This window comes from Melitaea cinxia, chromosome 19 (genome assembly GCF_905220565.1).
Source record: "Melitaea cinxia chromosome 19, ilMelCinx1.1, whole genome shotgun sequence".
NCBI classification, from domain to species: Eukaryota; Metazoa; Arthropoda; class Insecta; order Lepidoptera; family Nymphalidae; genus Melitaea; species Melitaea cinxia.
In genome coordinates, this window is record NC_059412.1 from 6,827,644 (window position 1) to 6,847,322 (window position 19,679).

The 19,679-nt window shown below is 31.2% G+C and overlaps 3 protein-coding genes and 1 long non-coding RNA gene across 4 annotated transcripts; 1 reads left to right on the forward strand and 3 right to left on the reverse strand.

The window, feature by feature from the left end:
- Positions 1-469: 469 nt before the first annotated feature.
- Positions 470-4,926, reverse strand: LOC123662846. The gene is made up of 5 exons (XM_045597638.1): positions 4,856-4,926; positions 4,053-4,152; positions 2,233-2,406; positions 1,297-1,538; positions 470-556 (listed from the first exon to the last, which is right to left on the reverse strand). The coding sequence occupies exons 2-5, from the start codon at positions 4,146-4,148 to the stop codon at positions 526-528; spliced, it is 543 nt and encodes a 180-aa protein (XP_045453594.1). The 5' UTR covers positions 4,149-4,152; positions 4,856-4,926; the 3' UTR covers positions 470-525.
- Positions 4,927-4,986: 60 nt separating this feature from the next.
- Positions 4,987-12,025, forward strand: LOC123662847. Its single transcript, XR_006744548.1, has 2 exons — positions 4,987-5,114; positions 11,860-12,025. It is a non-coding gene; the product is annotated as an uncharacterized LOC123662847 (long non-coding RNA).
- A 2,185-nt stretch (positions 12,026-14,210) lies between these two features.
- Positions 14,211-16,829, reverse strand: LOC123662694. The gene is made up of 2 exons (XM_045597497.1): positions 16,597-16,829; positions 14,211-14,376 (listed from the first exon to the last, which is right to left on the reverse strand). The coding sequence occupies exons 1-2, from the start codon at positions 16,770-16,772 to the stop codon at positions 14,211-14,213; spliced, it is 342 nt and encodes a 113-aa protein (XP_045453453.1). The 5' UTR covers positions 16,773-16,829.
- A 2,092-nt stretch (positions 16,830-18,921) lies between these two features.
- LOC123662603 lies at positions 18,922-19,462 on the reverse strand (the record flags this gene model as incomplete). The annotated part of the gene is made up of 1 exon (XM_045597423.1): positions 18,922-19,462. A coding segment is annotated over one exon (465 nt), but the record flags the coding sequence as incomplete, so codon positions are not given.
- Positions 19,463-19,679: the final 217 nt, after the last annotated feature.

The window sequence follows — 19,679 nt, forward strand, 5'->3', positions numbered from 1 at the left end:
GGGAATATAATAATTTTTTAATTAATTAATTTAAATTACATTTGAAGTTATTTAGTAGTTATGGTACTAAGCGTAATCAAATAATTTAGATAGACAGATAGCCATAGATTAAAAAAAAATACTTTAGAAGCGTATTTTTACGATTTTTTTAAAATTATCTTCAATGAACCCAATTGCACTTGCTTCACAGAAAAACGAATGTCGTACCTCTTTATTAAAATAATTGGGTATCCTAGAATAATTTCATTTTCATAATTGAATTTAATATCTCAAAATCATATCCAGTACGATATGACACAATTTACTCTCCTTTATCACGATAAATGTAGGAATTTTAAAGTAACAATTTTCAGGAAATCTACATTCAAAAGATTTCATGTTCAGTTTGAGATGAGCTAATTGCTTTTTCGATAACAGTTTTATGAACGATGGATGTACACGATGAAATGGGCAGTTAAATAAAAAAATGTTTTTGTTAGTGATTTTCATTTTAATAAAAAAATATAAAAATAAAAATAAACCTTCTTAGAATGTGTGTCTTATCTCCTGTGGTAAGCTGAAAGAAAATGAGTACTATGATTATTAACTTCTCACTTCTTGAATTAGGATTACTAACTACTATTGCTTGTAATAAATATGTGTTTATTTTCAATATGTCAGTCACATTGAAGCGCCGCAAGCTTCTTACAAGAATCGTATATTAATCATTTTGCTCTATTAACACTCTACGATCGATTATAATACGACTATTGAACGATTCTTTTAAGAAGCTTGTAGCGTCACAATGTTACTGACATCGAAAATAAACAAATGTAATTTTGATTCTTTAGTTTTTTTTTTCAATAATGACAACTATGATTCTTTTGATATTAATTGAAGAGACGAAAAAAAAACCCGAGTATTATTTATTTCCGCTGATTTTGCCAAAAACATTACGAGTGTGATAATATTAAAAATGTTTTCTTTTATGTTGTTCTTATAATGGCAAAATAAAATCATTCAGTAACAGGATAAAGATGCCACTTCGAGCCTTTCTTTTGTCGGTAATATCTGTGTCATATTTTGCTGGAGATTTAGTGCATAAATACTTTGAGCCACTTTCTTTTGTCACTGTTTTTCTTTCAACGTTTCATATTATCTACGTGTATTATTAGTTCACTCTTTTACTATAATAGTCTACTTAATTATGACGCTATAGTAACGTACGTTATTACGTTGTAAGGTTAAATATAGTCATAATAAGAAAATTTAGTCCATGTATCTTCTTAGCCACTAAAGGTTCATCTTGTTACTTACTTTGGTTGTATTAAATGGAATGGCATCTTCCTTACAGCTTCCTCAGCTATGTCCAAGGGGAAAGCAAACTCGATCATATTTTCGTTCAGGCAGTCGTTATAGGTTGAGGCGAGCTGGCATCTATCCGACATGCCTTCAATGCTGTCGAGACAGAGCCTCGAAATACTTTGAAGCTTACGAACCACTCGAGAATTCTTGCCATTTACCAGGCTGGCTAGATGTACGAGGAGATCACGGTTTACCTAGTAAGAAAACATTCAATAATAAGTGTTAAATTATTTTGACTCCTCTTGTAAATCGCGGAGAAAGAACACATTATGAGTAATTTTGTACGTAGCGAGGGTATCGAGACATGTAAATTCAGTGGTCTATAGTAGAGCAAAACGGCGGAATAATCTCCTTATCTTCCCTTCAACTGAACAGGCGAACTGGTACATTTACACGTTGTACCTTTTATTTGAATAAAAACATTTTTTTTAAGAATGGTTAGCCCAAATATTTAAAAAATAAACTTAATTTGAATTAATCACTTAAATGTTTGTGAAAAATGGAAAGATGAGAGATGAAGAGAAGTGAAAATATGATAAAAGATTTTTTTTTGTGCTTTATGACATCCGGTTCATTATTGATATCATTTATAAAGAAACGCTAATTGCGATTGTTTTTAAGTTCTTGGGTCATTATGCAAAAAATCTTTAACAAATTGTGGATTATTTGCCAAGTGTGATCCTGCAATTAATTATTAATTCTGTCAGATTATGATTATGTTTATTAACTTACAAACCTATAAAAGGAAGATATATTTAAATTGTATAGTTGAATGTCTTATTTAAGATAATACCAAAATTGCGAAACAATATGAATTTTATCTATTCTTGTAATATCACTACGAACCTATTGTTAATTGAGAGATCACATTACTTTAACTTAAGATACCTTTCCATGATTAATGACGTCACTCTGTTCCAACATGCACGCCGCAAAACATTGTCCAGATCTTGTAATAGGTGGTGAATTGGTGAAATATGCTCTGACGTCCTTCGGTGAAGCTCGCACCTTAATTACACAAGATTGTGCCATTCGCACCAGCGCGTCTAAGTGTCCTTGGACCTTTATTGAAAGATTAAAAGTATTTGATATCTAAAGCATCTTAGTCGTTAGAAAATTGTATTGTTGATAAAGTTGATACGACAAAATTTATAAAAAATGACAATTTTTTTCTTGTTTTTCAAAGTTCCAGCCATTTTTCTCAGCAGAATCAATATTCAAATTTGGCGGTGGTATCACATTGAATATTTATCATTACATAGTATAAAACAAAGTCACTTCCCGCTGTCTGTATGCTTAGATCTTTAAAACCACGCAACGGATTTTGATGCGGTTTTCTTTAGTAAATGATTCCAGAGGAAAGTTTATATGTATAAATACATGCATAATATAGTAGATGAAGACTGATAGTTTTTACAACCGTGCAAAGCCAGTGCGGGTCACTAGTAATCAATATATTGAAGATTGGTATAAGTATAATTTGTTAAATGACGATTGACAAATTATTGATACTGATTTTAACGTTTATAGGGTTGTAATACCTTAGCGGGCTTTACAGATTGATGGACTGATGGAATGTTTATTATGATCACTTTTAAATAACTGTAATCTTCGTATAGTTACGAGCGAGCTGTACATTTTACGCAAAAAAAAAAAAAGTCGTTGTATTATACTTTTTTTTTGAAATTAAGGCTGCTTTTTAATTAAGTGGACGATTCCATTAATAACCATAATTATCAATATAAAAAAGTTAGTATTATGACTTGCATATAAATTTGAAATGTAGTAAGTTGAATTGGATATTCAACAGAGCTGGATTGCATACAACCTTTAGACATAGTTCTCTCGGATTGCCTATTGGCGGTTCCTGAACTTTATAATGGGCAAATATAACTCTACAGAAAACAGTCTGCGAAGTTGTATAATAGACATAGCGTTGTCTAGTCACTTATCGGTTATGAAAAGCATATATAAACAGACTAAAAACATTGTAACTACGAGTATATGTTAATGCAAAATAAATATCAATTTTATTTTTAACTTAACTATAACTATAATAATGATAATAATTTGTTATTTTAAAACTACATGTCTTTATTTATTTTTGTCAACAGTATAAAATTACATAAATAATTTAAAAAAAAGTTTACTAGTAATATTTTAGTTTTACAAACGTCATATTATACAGTCGTGTGACTGATATTACGTCACTTCCGTCATATATTTTTCTTACGGTTTTAGTAGCACATTTTTTTTCAGTTCGGTCGCCCAGCCAAATATTGTCAAGCCTTGCCGTAAGGAACTTCGTTCCAAAATATATTTTGTTTATTTTTCAAATTGTTTTATCCGCAATAGCATAGCACAGAAACATTACAGCGCGTAATAAATTATTTATTTACTATTATAGTAATTTTTTAAGTCGCCTTTATTATCAGTATTTCGTCTGTGGTGTATAACAGTTTATGTAGCAAGTACGTCTTTATTTAGAAATAGTAATTAATGTTACGGCTATTTTATATATCGAAAAACATTTTTATAGGAAATTTGATTACATATTTTAAGCCTCATTAAATTATTTACCACACAAAGCTTGTCCTAAAAACTTAGACAAATATCGACACAAAATTACCACTTTCATAATTTTGATGTAGGTATAAATATAATATTTTTTGTGTAGATACATACATACATAAGAGTATCAAGCTTACCTTAGGGTCAGTGAAGTCCACTAATGTTCCAGATATGCCATGGGGATGCGCGGCGAAGGAGTTTCCAAACAAACAAGCTATTATGATGATCAACATTGTTCTGTTAAAGACAAATGTATTATGATGTACTTAAATGAACCTTTAACCGATACTCGTTGAAAATAGACAAAATGGAAACAAGTAAAAATAAAAAAAAAATTCAGGTTATTGCAAGAAGTATTTTGTCCTAAACCTGAAATAGCCTTAATGAGAATATCACGAACAAATAGTACCAGTCTTAAGGTAGCCGAGCTTGCGTGAGATGCGCTGGGTTGAAATGCGTAGGGTCGACAACGCGCTTGTAAGACTTTTGTTTCTACAGGCATATACTCGAAGGTATAGGCTATGGTAACCGTCTTTTTTTTAATGAGGGTTAGTCGAGAGTTGGTCGATCGTTAGTCGTTGCAGAAGTGGTTCTTGGTGCATGTCATACAGTACCGTCTTAAAACATATCACGCATCGCATATACGCAGTAACACATGTAACATGTATTTGCAATTAAATTTAAATTAAATAATATCTTTACATTTGTCGTAAATGACTAACCCTATATATTTGACAAAACAAGGATTTGGGATATGAGATTGAATTTAGACTCAGTTTCATTATTATGAATAGGAGAAAACAATGTGAAACATAAAGACACGTTTCTATATAAAAAAAAAAAACTGAACTAGCAACATAAATTTACCCGCGAAGATTATCACAGTTAATTTACGTAAATAAGATAGCATGTAAAAAATTCGTTTAAATTCTAAACTCACCGTGCATTCAGTTCGCTGCGAAGATTTCACTGCATTTTCCACGATCACCGCCAGCTGCACTTATAAAAAGCGAGCTAGCTAATTGTGGTGGTAACAATTCTCATTGTTTTGAAAATTTCCATTCATTTAACTTATCCCCACAATGCAGATAAGAGCGAATACGTAACGAACTCGCTCGTTTGTTGACTCTTGTTTTATATTGCGTTTAGGTAATATCATCGCTGAAGCACTCAGTATTACGTAAATTTTATACATATATGTGAGTAAATAGCTTTTGATATTTTTAAAAAATTTGATCAATTTTATTTTAGCAATGAAATAATTAAATAGCATATTTTTTATTTCTAACTAACTAAATGTAATATCATATCATATCATATCAATCATAACATTTTTAGTCAAGCAAACACAAAAGTAAAAGAATCATATAATATCATATCAATCATAACATTTTTAGTCAAGCAAACACAAAAGTAAAAGAATACGCTAATTAAGTTTAATACTTCTGAAAATAATTAACACGGGTGAAGCTAGAAGTATCTAAATGTATAAAATATATTCTTTTTTAATAAAACACGAATAAATCGTTTCGTTTGTAATATCTCTTTTCCATGATTAAATAAATATCAAACAAGTAAAACAAATTAATTTGTATGTTTTAGGCGTTAAAGTAATTCGGTTTTATTATTTAATTATACAAAGTGTCGCACAAAAAGATATACTTGACTAAAAGATAATTTGTTTACGTCGAAGTGAAAGAGAAAATTTTCAATTTGCCCTGGTATTTGTATAATGTGGTTATAATCTGAGAGCTAACAATCTCGAAAAGTACATTATTAATATACTTAATTGTTATTTAATATATCACTTTCTTTGCTCTGATATAATACTTATGGTAGTTAATTTCAATTGTTTTTGAAGTTATACTTCTATTAGCGCGTTAGGGAAAAATGATGAGAGTAACGAGAAGTACGAGATTCGCGCACACCGTCACGAAAAACTTAAAGTTAGCTAGTCAACGAAGAAGAAGTTAGCAACGTAAAGTTAGCTAGCCAATGAAGTATAACTTCTTACATGCGTACATAAGTACACATACACCTATTACCGACTTATAGTTTGCGTTTGTTTTGTTATTTATTAGTTAACTTTAATAACACGGCAGTTTTAGTCGAAGAACTACTTGAAGAAGAAAATTCCTAACTCATACGTTCAAAGAAAGTAAATAAAAGCTTTTGAATAATTGTAAAACCAGATTTACTGAAATCCATTTACAGTTTAAAGAGGTAAGCTTAATAAAAACGTATAAAAACTATTTATGGCTTTTAAAATCTAAGTTCATTGAAATTTAAGTTCATTTAATTTAAACAAATTTCTATTTTTTGCTTAAGACTAGCAATTATAGATTTTTCGTTTTCCTACTACAAAGTTGCTAGATTTTCGGAGGATGCTATGGTGCTGTGCAGGATGTTATTTGCTGTATATCTAAGAGAATAATTAAGGTTAGATCAATCATATTGTGTCAAAAGTTAGGATATGCGGGGGACCAAGAACAAATCACACATAACTGTGGCTTTGTTCTTGGTCCGTGGCCTATTATTATTATCTTTTTTTTTAACTAAGTATAATGTTACTTATTGTTATATGGCTATGTTTTTGTTGTTGTCATTTTGTATCATTTATGTTACGGGGGTGACATAATCACTAAGTGATTAAACTCCCATTAAATAAAAGATTAAAAAAAAAGTTGCTAGATGATAAGATATTTCCTAGAGCAGATAGAATACGATACATTCATGTTTTAGAATTAAATCCTCTATATTTCTAAATTTCTCAAAATATTGTAGAAATAGTTTTAGAAAGTGTTAGCTTTATTTAACACTCTAAGAAGCTTATATGTAGCAAACTAGAGAAAGTATGTCGTAGTAACAGTCAAAGCTGTAAGTTACCGAAAAAGGTTGACTAATTGTCATGTCAATTACCTTTTATTAAACTGCCAAGCGTGTTGTAGAAAATCGGAACTAGCTTTTTGAATACATTGTTTTCTCTTCGATACTATTTCCATATTATTGCGTCTGTCAGTTTTTACACTACTATAATAATGAAATGTAATGTTATTACATTTATAATTGAAATAAATGTAACAACATGCTTAAGATAAAAAAAGAAAACAAAAATATATCAGCTAGTTACTAAATTAATCTTTCTGAAAACCAGTTGTTCAGATTCTTGCTAGCTCTTAAACGGCTACAGTAACTAGGTCTGGATAATTAAAACGTACGCTGCACGTTGTATAAAAATAAAATATTTGTTTTTACGTAATACAATATATTCTATTGTAATTTATTGTAATTTCTATAACAATTATTTGTACACTTCCTAACTGCTTTTCTATGCGCTGTCCTATAACCCAAAGGTTGTCTGGAAGAAATCGCTCTTTTAGCGATAAGACCGCCTTTGTACATCTTCCTCTAATTATACTACTTGTTTGTATCTTTTAATGGTGTGCAATAAAGAATATTATTATTATTTATACTGTAATAGCAAGGTACTAAACATAAACTTTAATATTTTTGAATATAAACACTGAAGGTTTTTTTTCCTGCTAATATTGTATTGGTAAAATGCTACATATTTTAAATAATTTAAAAAATGTGATTGGTAGTTAGCTTATGAAAATTATTTGTCTTTATTCTATACTAGCTTTTACCACCGGCTTCTCTCGCGTTGAATTTTCTTTTTTTATAAAAAGTATCCTATGTTTTTTCTAATACCTCCAAAAATATGTGTACAAAGTTTCATGATGATCGGTTAAGTAGTTTCCGCGTGAAAGCGTAACAAACAAACTTACATTCACATTTTTAATATTAGTAGGGATGTGTTAGAAGTGAGAAACATTGCATCATATCCTACAGTAGATATTCTATGGATGGATAAAGCTCTGATCCTTCTCCTACATGAAGAAAGAGGCAGGCCCAGCAGTAGTATATTACAGGCTGAAGCAAAAAAAAAATCCTAGTAATTCTCTACAATTGCCAAGGTTAAGGTTTAAACAGATGTATACTACAAAGACTATATAAAGTTTTTAATTATAACTGATGTAATGATGTAGTTAAAGTAGATAAAAATCTTCACTCTCTATTACTTATCCTTTGCTGAGCATTTAATGAATTGAAGCGTTAAGCAGAAAAGCGGGCCAAGGCACCTACAAGTATGACTATTGATTTAAAAGGTGCAAACACACAATCTGCTGCAAGCACACAATCATCTGCAAAAGTTGGACAGCTTTGGTTGATTAGCAACACTACCACTCAGCACTTGTTGAAGCACACAGCATTGGTTGAAATCATGTGTTTTGGTTGAATTCATTCAACCATTTGAGCTTTTAAGAAAAATTTGTCTTCTTAAAATAAAATATGGTTCTTTATAAGTCCAAATAATGGTAAAATACCGTTTGTTTGTTGTTTTTTTAGTACAATAGTGGCCAGTATTACGAACCCTACTTTGTGCTGAGACGTGCTCTGCCCTACTAACGACGGATAAATTTTTTATCTCGTAAAATACTCTAACGATAAACATCGTTACTTTGTTTTAGGAAGTCCTTTCAAGGTTCTATTTTTAGAAATGAGGATGGTTTATTTTATGGAAGTTTAAAGGTGATTTCTGCGAAGTTTTTCTAAATGAAAAATGTAATAATTGTGTTTGCAGGCAAACGAAGAAAAACCGACTTCATTTGTATCGACAAGTAATACAACGCAGATAAACGAAAAAATAGTCAAGTAAATACGTATTATCAAACTCAAAAGTTGTAATCAGGTCTCGATGAAAAGTGACCACATGATAAACATCGGCTTTAGATTAAATTAGAAATCATCAAACACCCAGGTACACCCAGTAAAAAATTATGCGGATTTTCGAGAGTTTCCGTCGATTTCTCTGGGATCCCATAATCAGATCCTGGTTTCCTCATCATGGTACCAAACTAGGGATATCTCCTATCCAACAAAAAAAGTATTATCAAATTTGAATTATCAAATTCGAATTTAGAATCCATTACATCTATTTTGAATAACAATAACTAGGTCCTAATAGACTATCTATAGATACAATGACAGCTCCACACTAAATTAACATTAATTGTCTATTTATTTACTTCAGTTTTACGTATTAATTAGTTTCAATTCATAACTCTCAAGAGACATGCTCTACGATAGATTATATTTAGCGTGAGTAGTGAAATGTAAATGTCAACGTTCACACTTTCGACTAATAAATTATGAGGAAAAATGTATATGTTGCAGTCAGAACTCTTAACCAGTCAAAAGTACTATTGACTAGCGAAATCAGTCAAAAGTACTTTTGACTGGACAAGTTGGTCAAAAGTGGTTTTGACTGAAAATTATTGGTTATTAGTACTTTTGACTGCAAATTCGCGGTTAAAAATACTTTTGACTGACGCTCTCCGTCAAAAGTATTTTTAACTGCAAAAAAGCGTCAGTCAAAAGCACTATTAACTCGTTAGATGTGAATAAATTTAGTCAAATGATCCTGATTAATCATAATAAATTTATGCCCACGATCTTCTTGCCACTTCATGTCAATCAGATCGACTTGGCAGCGGCTGTTCATTTCAGTGTGCAGGATCGGTTTCTAAACCTGACCCATCCTTTTCTTGCTTTTCTTCCTTTGGCATACTTCGCACATTGATAAATATATATTAATCATTTCTTTTGTAATATTAGCGTACTTTTTTACCGTTTCATTCTTAAGTCTATCGCGACCACCATGCCCTATAGAAATATGAGCAGCATCAATAATGTCGTAGATTTCCTCAGCCGGCAAAAATATTTGACAGGTTCTGTGTTTGTAATTATTTTTTTTATACTACAAACTTCAATTTGTTAAAGCGTTGTAGTCTACTGTACTGTAATGGTGTTTCCTTTTCATTAAATTTCGCGTCTTCCACATCCATTGCAAACTTTGAAAAATTTTTTTTTTGTCATCACATTGAAATGACTATCTTTCATATCTTCCATCGCTAAAATTCTTTGCAAAAAGTAGTCACTCATTTTTGTTCTAATATCAGCACGTTCTCCACTAATTATGAGTAATATAAAAGTTTATATGTGCGTTTGTCGTTATTTTTATCGACCACCTTAACTTTTTAAGAGTTTTGACTGATACAACCAGTCAAAACCACTTTTGGCGGAATCATTTAGTCAAAAGTACTTTTAACCAGCTCCATTGGGCAAAAGTACTTTTAACTGTTATTTTAGTCAAAAGTATTATTGACTAAAGCAAACGGTCAAAAGTACTTCTGACTGATTTTGCTAGTCAATAGTGCTTTTGACTGGTTAAGAGTTTTGACTGCAACATATATACCTAATAATTATTGAATTGGTTTTATTTTACTAAAGTTATAGAAATAATTTTTGAGACATATATATAAAAGATAGGAAAGATAGGAAATGCAAGTGGACATAAAAATATTTATTTATAATATATACTAGCTGTGCCCGCGACTTCGTCCGCATAGAATTTAACAAAAAAGTTATTATTCAGTTCACAGATTTATAAAATAAATAAATTTCTTAAATAAAAGTAGCCTAAGTTACTCCTTATTACACCAGCTATCTGGCAGTGAAATAACCTTAAAAATCGGTCGAGCCGTTTCAGAGATTAGCCGGAACAAACAGACAGACAGAAAAAAAATGTGAAAAATGTTATTTAGGTATATGTATCTTGTATACATCCATATGCATGTAAAAAGCGGTTATTTTATTATTACACACGGACATTCCAATTTTATTTATTTGTATAGATAATATATATATATATAGGACATATTATATGCGTTTAATCAGTTTTCCTTCAATATTGAAAAATTAAATTACTCTGAAGGTAAAAGTTGGAAATGAAACACATAATATCCGTACACAATAGATGCAGATTGTGTAACGAGTATACAAGAACACATTTTGAAAATTAAAAATGGCATGACTGCTATTGGACGAGATTGGGTCGTTGCAAAATCTTGGGTCTAAAATGATCCGCTTGCTCTTTATATGACTGTAACTTCTGCTATGTTGTAGTCGACTCAAAGTGGTTCCCAACTTTCACTAAAAGGTCTCCGCAGCGAAATTGCTTTTGATGCAATTCTAAGCATTTCTGTATTTAAGTTAAATTCAAATATCTAAAGTGGATAGCGTCTTTCAATGTACATGAATATTCTATAATTAATTATAAATAATTATTGTTGACGAGGAGTTTTAAAAATATTCAGATTATTCTGTTTTAAACGATGTTAAAATGCTTGTATTTTTTTTGTTACTTTATAACTTCATTATCAACGAATCAAAAGGAAAATATTTTTCGTGGAACAGTAATAATTTATAAATGGGTAACAATATAATTTGGAAATTTTTTACGTTCTCGAAATTTTTTTCAAAATAAAGTCGAATTTTTTTTTACATTTCTTTGACAAGATATTTACCACATCTGGGTTAAAAATGTGAAGAAATTTTTTACGTTCTCGAAATTTTTTTCAAAATAAATTTGTCGAATTTTATTACAATCCTTTGATAAGATATTTTCATCAGGGACACAATTTTTTTCCTGTTTAGATATAAACATTCGAAAATATTAATATTTTTTTTTCAATTTTAAACATAATTTGCTTTATTTCAGTTTTTTAGGGCAATTCATTAAATGACACCATACAATACAAATTTTGCAATCATAATTCGAGCACAATATTATTTCCAACAACAAAGGAATAATGAGACATAGATTGACGTACCCAAATCATAATAACATTAAGATAAAAATCTAAAACGCTACGAGCTCTGTTTGATCCGTCATGATAATATTATTTCAGTCATCGATTTGTGAAAGCATAGACGCTTTAAAATTTTAAAATAAAATTACATTAAACATGAAACAAGTTATATTAAAAGTAGTGTTTATATTTCTTTTCATTTCGTTGACGTCGTACGCGTTCTGTCAAGACGATGCGTCGACAACTCCTGCGACAACTGCTCAAGAGGAAGAAGAGGAAGAAGCACCGCAGAAGAGGAGCTGCTCCATCTGGTGCTGGATACAGAAGATCGTTATGTTTGTTATTTCACAACTTCTAAGTGGCAACTAATTATTTTGAATAAACCACTGTGACGATTTTCACTTGTTTGTTTTGTTATGTTTATTTTATTTTTACGGTTATCATAGAGTCACCACAAAACATTATACGTAGATACTAAAGCATTTATGAGACTTTGCTATGCACTTAATTAAATTCTAGTGGTGATAGACTTACGGATAACGCATTGCTTACACCAAGTTTTATAATGCGCAATTTGTCACAGAAATTACTTGTATAATGTTAGAATACAATTTAAAAATAAATTTTATGGCAGTATTTTTTATAGATTTCCATTCCAATAGAATTTACTATTTATTATTGGGTTCGTTATTTGATAATTGTCAAAATAAGTCGAGTAAATAGTTAGCCAAAATAAGTCGAGCCTGGTAAACGGTGACACAGTTCGTTTGCGGATGGATCGATCGAGGACCACACACTAATAGAATTTCGATTTAAAGTAGTTAGGCACTGCAGATGCGTTTCGTCTTGTTAGTTAGTGGTAGAGCTAGAAGTTAATATTTTCGAATTTTTTAAATGTTAAATCTGTCCTATTCATTAAATTCACTTCAGTTTTCAGCAGCGCATTTATTTCTCTTTTTGTACAGTAAAGGCTTATGAGCAGTACTAGTAATTTAACATTACAGTTAATAATCCAGTTTGCGGACTGTTGTCATAAAAATAAATTTCACTATTCTCAGTAACGCGTAAATAAATGAGATATTATTGACGCGTTTCAAATTATTCAGTACGTTATCGAAATAATCTACTAAATGACACTTAAAAAGAAAAATAATTAAAGCAAAGTTGAATATTATTCGCATTGTATATTTATTCAAATTTGGCGTAAGTTATAACTTCTTTAAGCTTTCATTATTATGAGTACTTTTCTTACAATAATTATTTCATTATAATTCGAAAGTCATGTGGATCTTATAATGATCGTGAAAATATCGTTGAATAAGATGCAGATTTCGAAAGTTATTAAAGTACATAAATATCGGCGATCTATTTTTATTTATATAAGATGATAGTTATGGGCTGTGTGGTTACGGCGGCAAAGAATAGCCACCCCTTCTCTTCCCGTGGGTGTCGTAAGAGGCGACTAAGGGATAATACAGTTCCACTACCACCTTGGAACTTAAAAAGCCGACCGATGACGGGATAACCATCCAACTGCTGGCTTTTAAATACACAGGTCGAAGACGGGCAGCAGCGTTTTCGGTGCGACAAAGCCAGGCCTGCTGTCACCAATCCGCCTGCCTAGCGTGGTGACTATGGGCAAACACTTGAGTTCACGCCATTTTCGGCGCAAATTTGTGGAAGCCTATGTATGTTAAAATATTAGGAGGTCCAAGAATTCCTAATTTCTGTTAATTTCTCCATCATATTTCTAAATCAATCGCAGATGTACATCGGTGTTCATTTAAATAGTCTTAAATCTTGTAAAATATGTGTGACTAAGGTATACACAAATATTTCATTCTATTCACCTACATTACCTACTCCTTAGTTTTAGTAGCGTATCCAATTTGATGACAATTAAACATTTTTAACATTAGAATAAATTACAAATGGAATCTCTAATTGAGAATACATTCCGTAGAAAATACATTTATAATTTCTTAAGTCTAAAACTATATAGTCCAAATATAGTCGAGATTGAGTTGAAAAAATTTGACGTATTTTCATTTCACAAATCTGGGTTAAATCATTAAACGATTTCGCTTGGTCGCATCGTTTCACTGTGTTATACGTTGTATGCCTTTTAGCTTGGATTTTAAGCTAAATACTGAAACCCTGATTGTAGAAGTATGCTATTGAGTTCAAACAGTATATTTTGTAAGAGAGTTCATTCTAGCAATTGAGTACTTACTCGTTGCGCACGGAGTTTCATTCCATTGCCTTTAAGTGTCTTTTGTATGGAGAAAGGTCTTTGTCTATATATCCTCTGGCTGTTTGTTTTCACTTTAAACTTTATTACTTATTACTACATTTTTAATCCTACAGTGTTTTGTAAAAAAAAGAAACGATGCTAGTTAGCTTAGTAACATGTATACCACAACGCATAGACAATATGAATTAAAACAGTAGAGGAACGTGAAACAGAATTTCAAATATTTTTAACTACGCTTCTACGGGTCGCGTTGTTATAACTCGCTCAGCAAAAGACTGATCTTTGCCGAATTCAAAAATAAAAAATCTATTAAGTTGTTAAGTATTTTATTTAAAAAGTATTTTATAGAGATGCGTACAGTCATTGAATACCTTCGCTTTCTTGCACACATCTTGTTTGTGTTGTGTAGCCTCAGCACTCTCGATGCACGAACTGCCATTGTCGTTTATTACTGTATGACCGTCGAGTTGATGTGCTTGTTGGACTCGTTTCCTGAAAATATACGAATATTATAAATCTATCATTTTTCTTGAAATGCGTTTCAATTTAAAAAATATCATCATCATCATCATCATCATCATCATATTAGCCTATCGCAGTCCACTGTTGGACATAGGCCTCCCCAAGTTCACGCCAATATCCCAGTTTTCCGCAATCCCCATCCAGCCTCCAAATCTTATGTAGATCGTCGGTCCAGCGGGCCGGAGGATGTCCCATGTCGCGTTTGTCAACACGCGGTCTCCACTCCAGGACACGTCTCATAACACGAACAGATGACCCCACTGCCACTTTAACTTGCAAATTCTATGGGCTACGTCGAATACTATGACTGTTAGAGCCTGTTTCACTAGTGGTGGTTAAAGTTTATCCCGCAAATAAGGTACGATTAGACCAAAGTTAAAGCACTGTTAAAACAGTAGCAGGTGGAATAGGCCATTAAGACCTGTTTCATCTCAATTAATGAATTACAGCTTTTAGATTCCTTTTTGTGAACAGAAATATCTCGTAAATAGTTTGGAATTTGATGGTGTAAAAGAATAATACAAACAAACTTTTATCTGCTGGATATCATCGTCCGTCAAATAGCGGTTTCCATTACTGGTAAAACAGGCCCTTAGACTATTAAATTAGTCCAGTAAAATATTTTTTAACTTTTTCAATTATAAATTGTTTCTATGAAGCCTTGACGGCTCATCAATATTTATGAATAAGTCTTAATGGAGATAACAAGTAACATCCTATCTATGACAATAAGCTATTGCCACCATCAACACTGTTGTCAAAAGAGTAGTTATAAATGCTTTACTTGAAAAAAGAATGTAAGTGGAAGGGAGTTAATGAACATGCAGCTTTTGATTTATTGGTAGTTGCATGAACATCGTAGTCTAGTGGTGAAGTGTGGTACCAACTATACTTCAGTCGTAATCGAGCTGAGTACAGACATATAAGCTCTATTTACTACTAATAATTTACAGCTAAATTCTTGTACATATACTTCGAGTAGTGAAAATAAAAAAAGAATATTAATTTTATATAAGTTTAGTATTAAATTATACAACAAGATATTTAATCCTTAAGAAAAATTTCCTGGAGTTGAAATTGAGAATATTAATTAGACTTTGAAGTTAAAAGATATTAATCTGTCGTCGGGCGTCGAAATAATTTTCTATTTGTATATTTTGGCTTATGAATTGAAATAAGTTGAATGGATTTCGAATTGAATGACTGTAAGGTAGGCTGTTAATTAATAAGGTATAATGAAATAAAATATTAATACCACCAGCATTAGTACCCTGGGATTAGTAAACCAAAACGGTATATACATGTTGATTTATTTTAGTATAATAAGTATTAACCTTAATTAAAATTTTACATTTCATTATGTTAAAATCTTTGTACAATATGCGTTATTATACAATTTTTTTTTTACATTGATAATTGAATGTGATTTTCTTTTATTTTTGTTGTTTGTAATAAATTACTAATTAGCCATAAATCCACCCGTTAAAGTACCTTCTAATATCTGTAAGGAATCAATAACTTACTTGTGGTGTACAATAAATCTTATACAAATAAGTACCTTTTTTGTAGTCTCAAAGTGTTGCTGGCGATATTAAGATAGATTACATAAAGATAGTATTGATTCACCAGCAAGTGATAGCTATGTATCAGGGCCAGATTTAAGGGAGGAAAACTGGGGCTTCAGCCCCGGGGCCTCGACAAAAGAGGGGCCCCCACAATAGAGACTTCGGAAAAAAAATTAAATTCAGACTAGTAAACACTACTAAACAACTTTCTTTTCCTTTCATATTTTTTCTGCGTTATATTTTGTCAACGACTGAGATTTATGGACTCATATCAAACATTATAAGTAAATCTACGTTAAAATTTGTTTTTTCTTGGTATTGCTATTTTTATTCAGAAATCGAGTTCGCAACCCCGGAGCGAGAAGGAGAGTCATGTTAAAGAATAAAAAATAAATACAACACTCAATGACCTTTACTAAAATTTACTCCTATGTAAAAATAAACAGCACATTGCGTGCTAAGAAATAAAAGTTCGACCACGAGAAAGACCTAAATAGCCTATACAAATGTTAGCCACGAAGACAGATCGAATATGCCACCATCAGTGCCACAGCCAGTTCTATACAGCTGCGTCAACGCGTTAAATAATATGAGTGTGTCTTTGCAAGGTTATTTAACTTCATACCGATAAATATCAATATTAATCTGCCCAATACTGTTCATAATGCCCAACTTTCTCAGCACGCAGTAGATAATACAAGGCTCGTCTGATTCCTGGAGCTCGACCCGTCTGCTCTTCGAGAACATCACGTTGAGACACTGCTCTGCTACAATGTCTGACATCTTCTCGTGTGCGTACATTACTGAGATACGAGCGAGCGTGCACGGCAGCAAGAGGATGGTGAGCGTCAGCAAGTCTGAAAGGGCATTACAAGCCTTTATATGTTATGTAGATATTTGAAATATATATATTTAACTTTCAGAAAATAGAAATAGCGTTGATACAGTATACACGAAGAATGCATAGTTCAGTATTTTAAATGTTAATTTTTATGTTAATTTCGTTTACACTAAATTTTAGAAAAAAAAACTAGCTGTACCCGCGACATCGTCCGCGTGGACTTGAAAAAAAAATTGTTCAGTTCGCAGAGTTACAAAATAAATAAATTTCTAAAATAAATGTAGCCTAAGTTACGCCTTATTACATCAGTTATTTGCCAGTGAGTGAAAGTCCCGTCAAAATCTGTCTAGCCGTTTCAGAGATTAGCCGGAACAAACAGACAAACAGACAGACAGACAAAAATTTAAAAAAATGTTGTTTTGGTATATATACCGCGTATACATACATATAAGCATTTAGTAAAAAACGGTTATTCTAATATAACAGACTTCAATTTTATTTATTTGTACAGATTATACTATATTTTATAATTCCAGTACATCGCATGTTTTTCGCTGTCTCATGTTCTATTGAGTCTTATTTATAGGCGCTCTTATTTGTAGTTTATTTAGTATTTAAAGGCACGTCTTTATCGCGTATATGGGTATACATTTTTGATGTTTAAAAGTAAATAATAAAGTTTTGTCTGAAATATGTACAGCTGTACAAATTTTGAGATAAAGAGAAAAGAAAGAGAGAGTTTTTTAGTACCAATACTCGTAGTATTTGTTTATTGAAACACTTTATTGGTCAATAAAAAAAATGAAAAAAGCAGAGTTATAAATTAAAGTTATTTGAATCTATAAGATTATTTTTTCTAGACTGATTGTTTGTTCTTGTCTATAGATATGAACTCCAGGCTATGGAGTGTACGTAAAGTGGTCGGTCCCGACTATTACTTAAACTAATTACTTAGTTACATTTGCTGGTAGAAAAGTTGTCCAGCGTAGTAAGTATGAGTAACAATCATAATCAATTCCATCTCTTCTCGGAAAAAAAATAATTTTTAACAAAAAGTTATTTCATCTACTTTTCCTATTCTTTCCTATATTTATATATAAAAAAAAAACTTTTATTGTAATATTTTTTTTATATGGGAGATTATTTTTTGTAAGTAGTTTATTCTCAACCATGAGTGGGACATTTACAGGAAGTTTCAGATGAAAAATATTGTAAGTAATACATTATTACTGTATTTTAAAGTAATCAGCATGGGCAAGCACCAAAATGCTAAGCGGATAAAACCGCTACAAACGCCTAGTATAATATACATAAATAATATATATATATATGTTTATTACATTAAAACATTTGACATATACAGGCAGCGATATATTTTATTTCATAAAACACATTCTAGTCATAGACCATTTGTCATAAATTTTGTGCGTTATATAACCCTGTGATGGGATGTGAGACGTGATGAATGGTCGCATCAAACGTGACGCACTGTAATTCATGCCTCTTATCGGAGCAATTACTGTGAGATTACGTACATCACTTCCCTATCATTGTTGTTTAAATTTAGATCAGAATTAAATAAATTTACATGTTTTAAATATAGAATGAAATGTTTTATATATATGTAATTAGTGTAACTTTTTTTTAATTTATTTAGTTTATTGGTCTTCGATGGTGACTAAAGAACACAAATCATTTCCCAATGTCCCGTACGGTGGGTAGTACCGGAAGAAGGTATTTAGTCGTTGCAGTTGAATTAATAATTTTTCTGCAATCTACGTACTAACTGAACGAAACAATTGACAGTTTTTTATAATTCAATCTCAGGATGTGTTGTATGTATTTTATGTGATGTTGTCGAAACCAACCGTGCTAATCTGGCACCGTTTAAAGTCATTAATCATAATAAACGAATAAATTAATGTAATATATAAATAAGCGATCAATATCTATCTTGATTATCACAATACTATTTAATGTCTTACGTCAGTCACTGGATATTTTATATTAAAATCACAAAGTCAAGATAAAAGTCTTAAAGATAGTAAATAATTATTTTACTGTGGTTTTATATGTTGCAAAAACAACAAGACAAACATCGTGAAAGTTCAATTTAAATTATATTTCCTTAAAATAATTTTAAACAATACAAATAGAATACAAAAGTACAAACAAAACAAGAATACTATTCATCCGGATCTCTGTACGAAATCACATAGAGCTGAGTGCAGTCATTAAAAACTTTCGCCTTCTTACACACATCGTGATCCAAATTCATCCCGTTTATATTTTGAGCGCATGTATCGCCGACATCCGATATCAAAATCCTCGGATCATACCTATGTATCGCCTGAACCCTCTTGTAGTAGTTCCGTATATTTATTATACCATCGTTCGACATGATACCAAACTTCTTTAGCACACAATGAATGATGCACGGTATATCATTTCTGTCAATACGAAGAGGATATTTATATAAATTGCGCGGGTACATTTCCATGAGGCACTCCTGGGTTATGACGTCACTTGTCTTGTCGCGAGCGTATTGAATCGATAGCGATGGTTCAGTATCCAAACTTTGGGAAAAGAACTTATGTTGGTAAGTATTCACCGATATTCCTAAAGATAAAACTGCGAGGATGCGTAGAACTGAAACGATCAAAGTTAGGGACGAAGTTGTACAAATAGTAGTGGAATCATAAAAATAAAATTTTTTTCTCTGTTTTAAATAATGGAGCATTTGAAATAAAATTCTCATAAGTTTTCTAGCAGATAAAAATGTCACTTTTCATATTTAAGTATGAATTCTAAATCATATGTATGGAGTTGTTCGTTACGGTAACAAACTGTTCTAGTTCAAAAATATT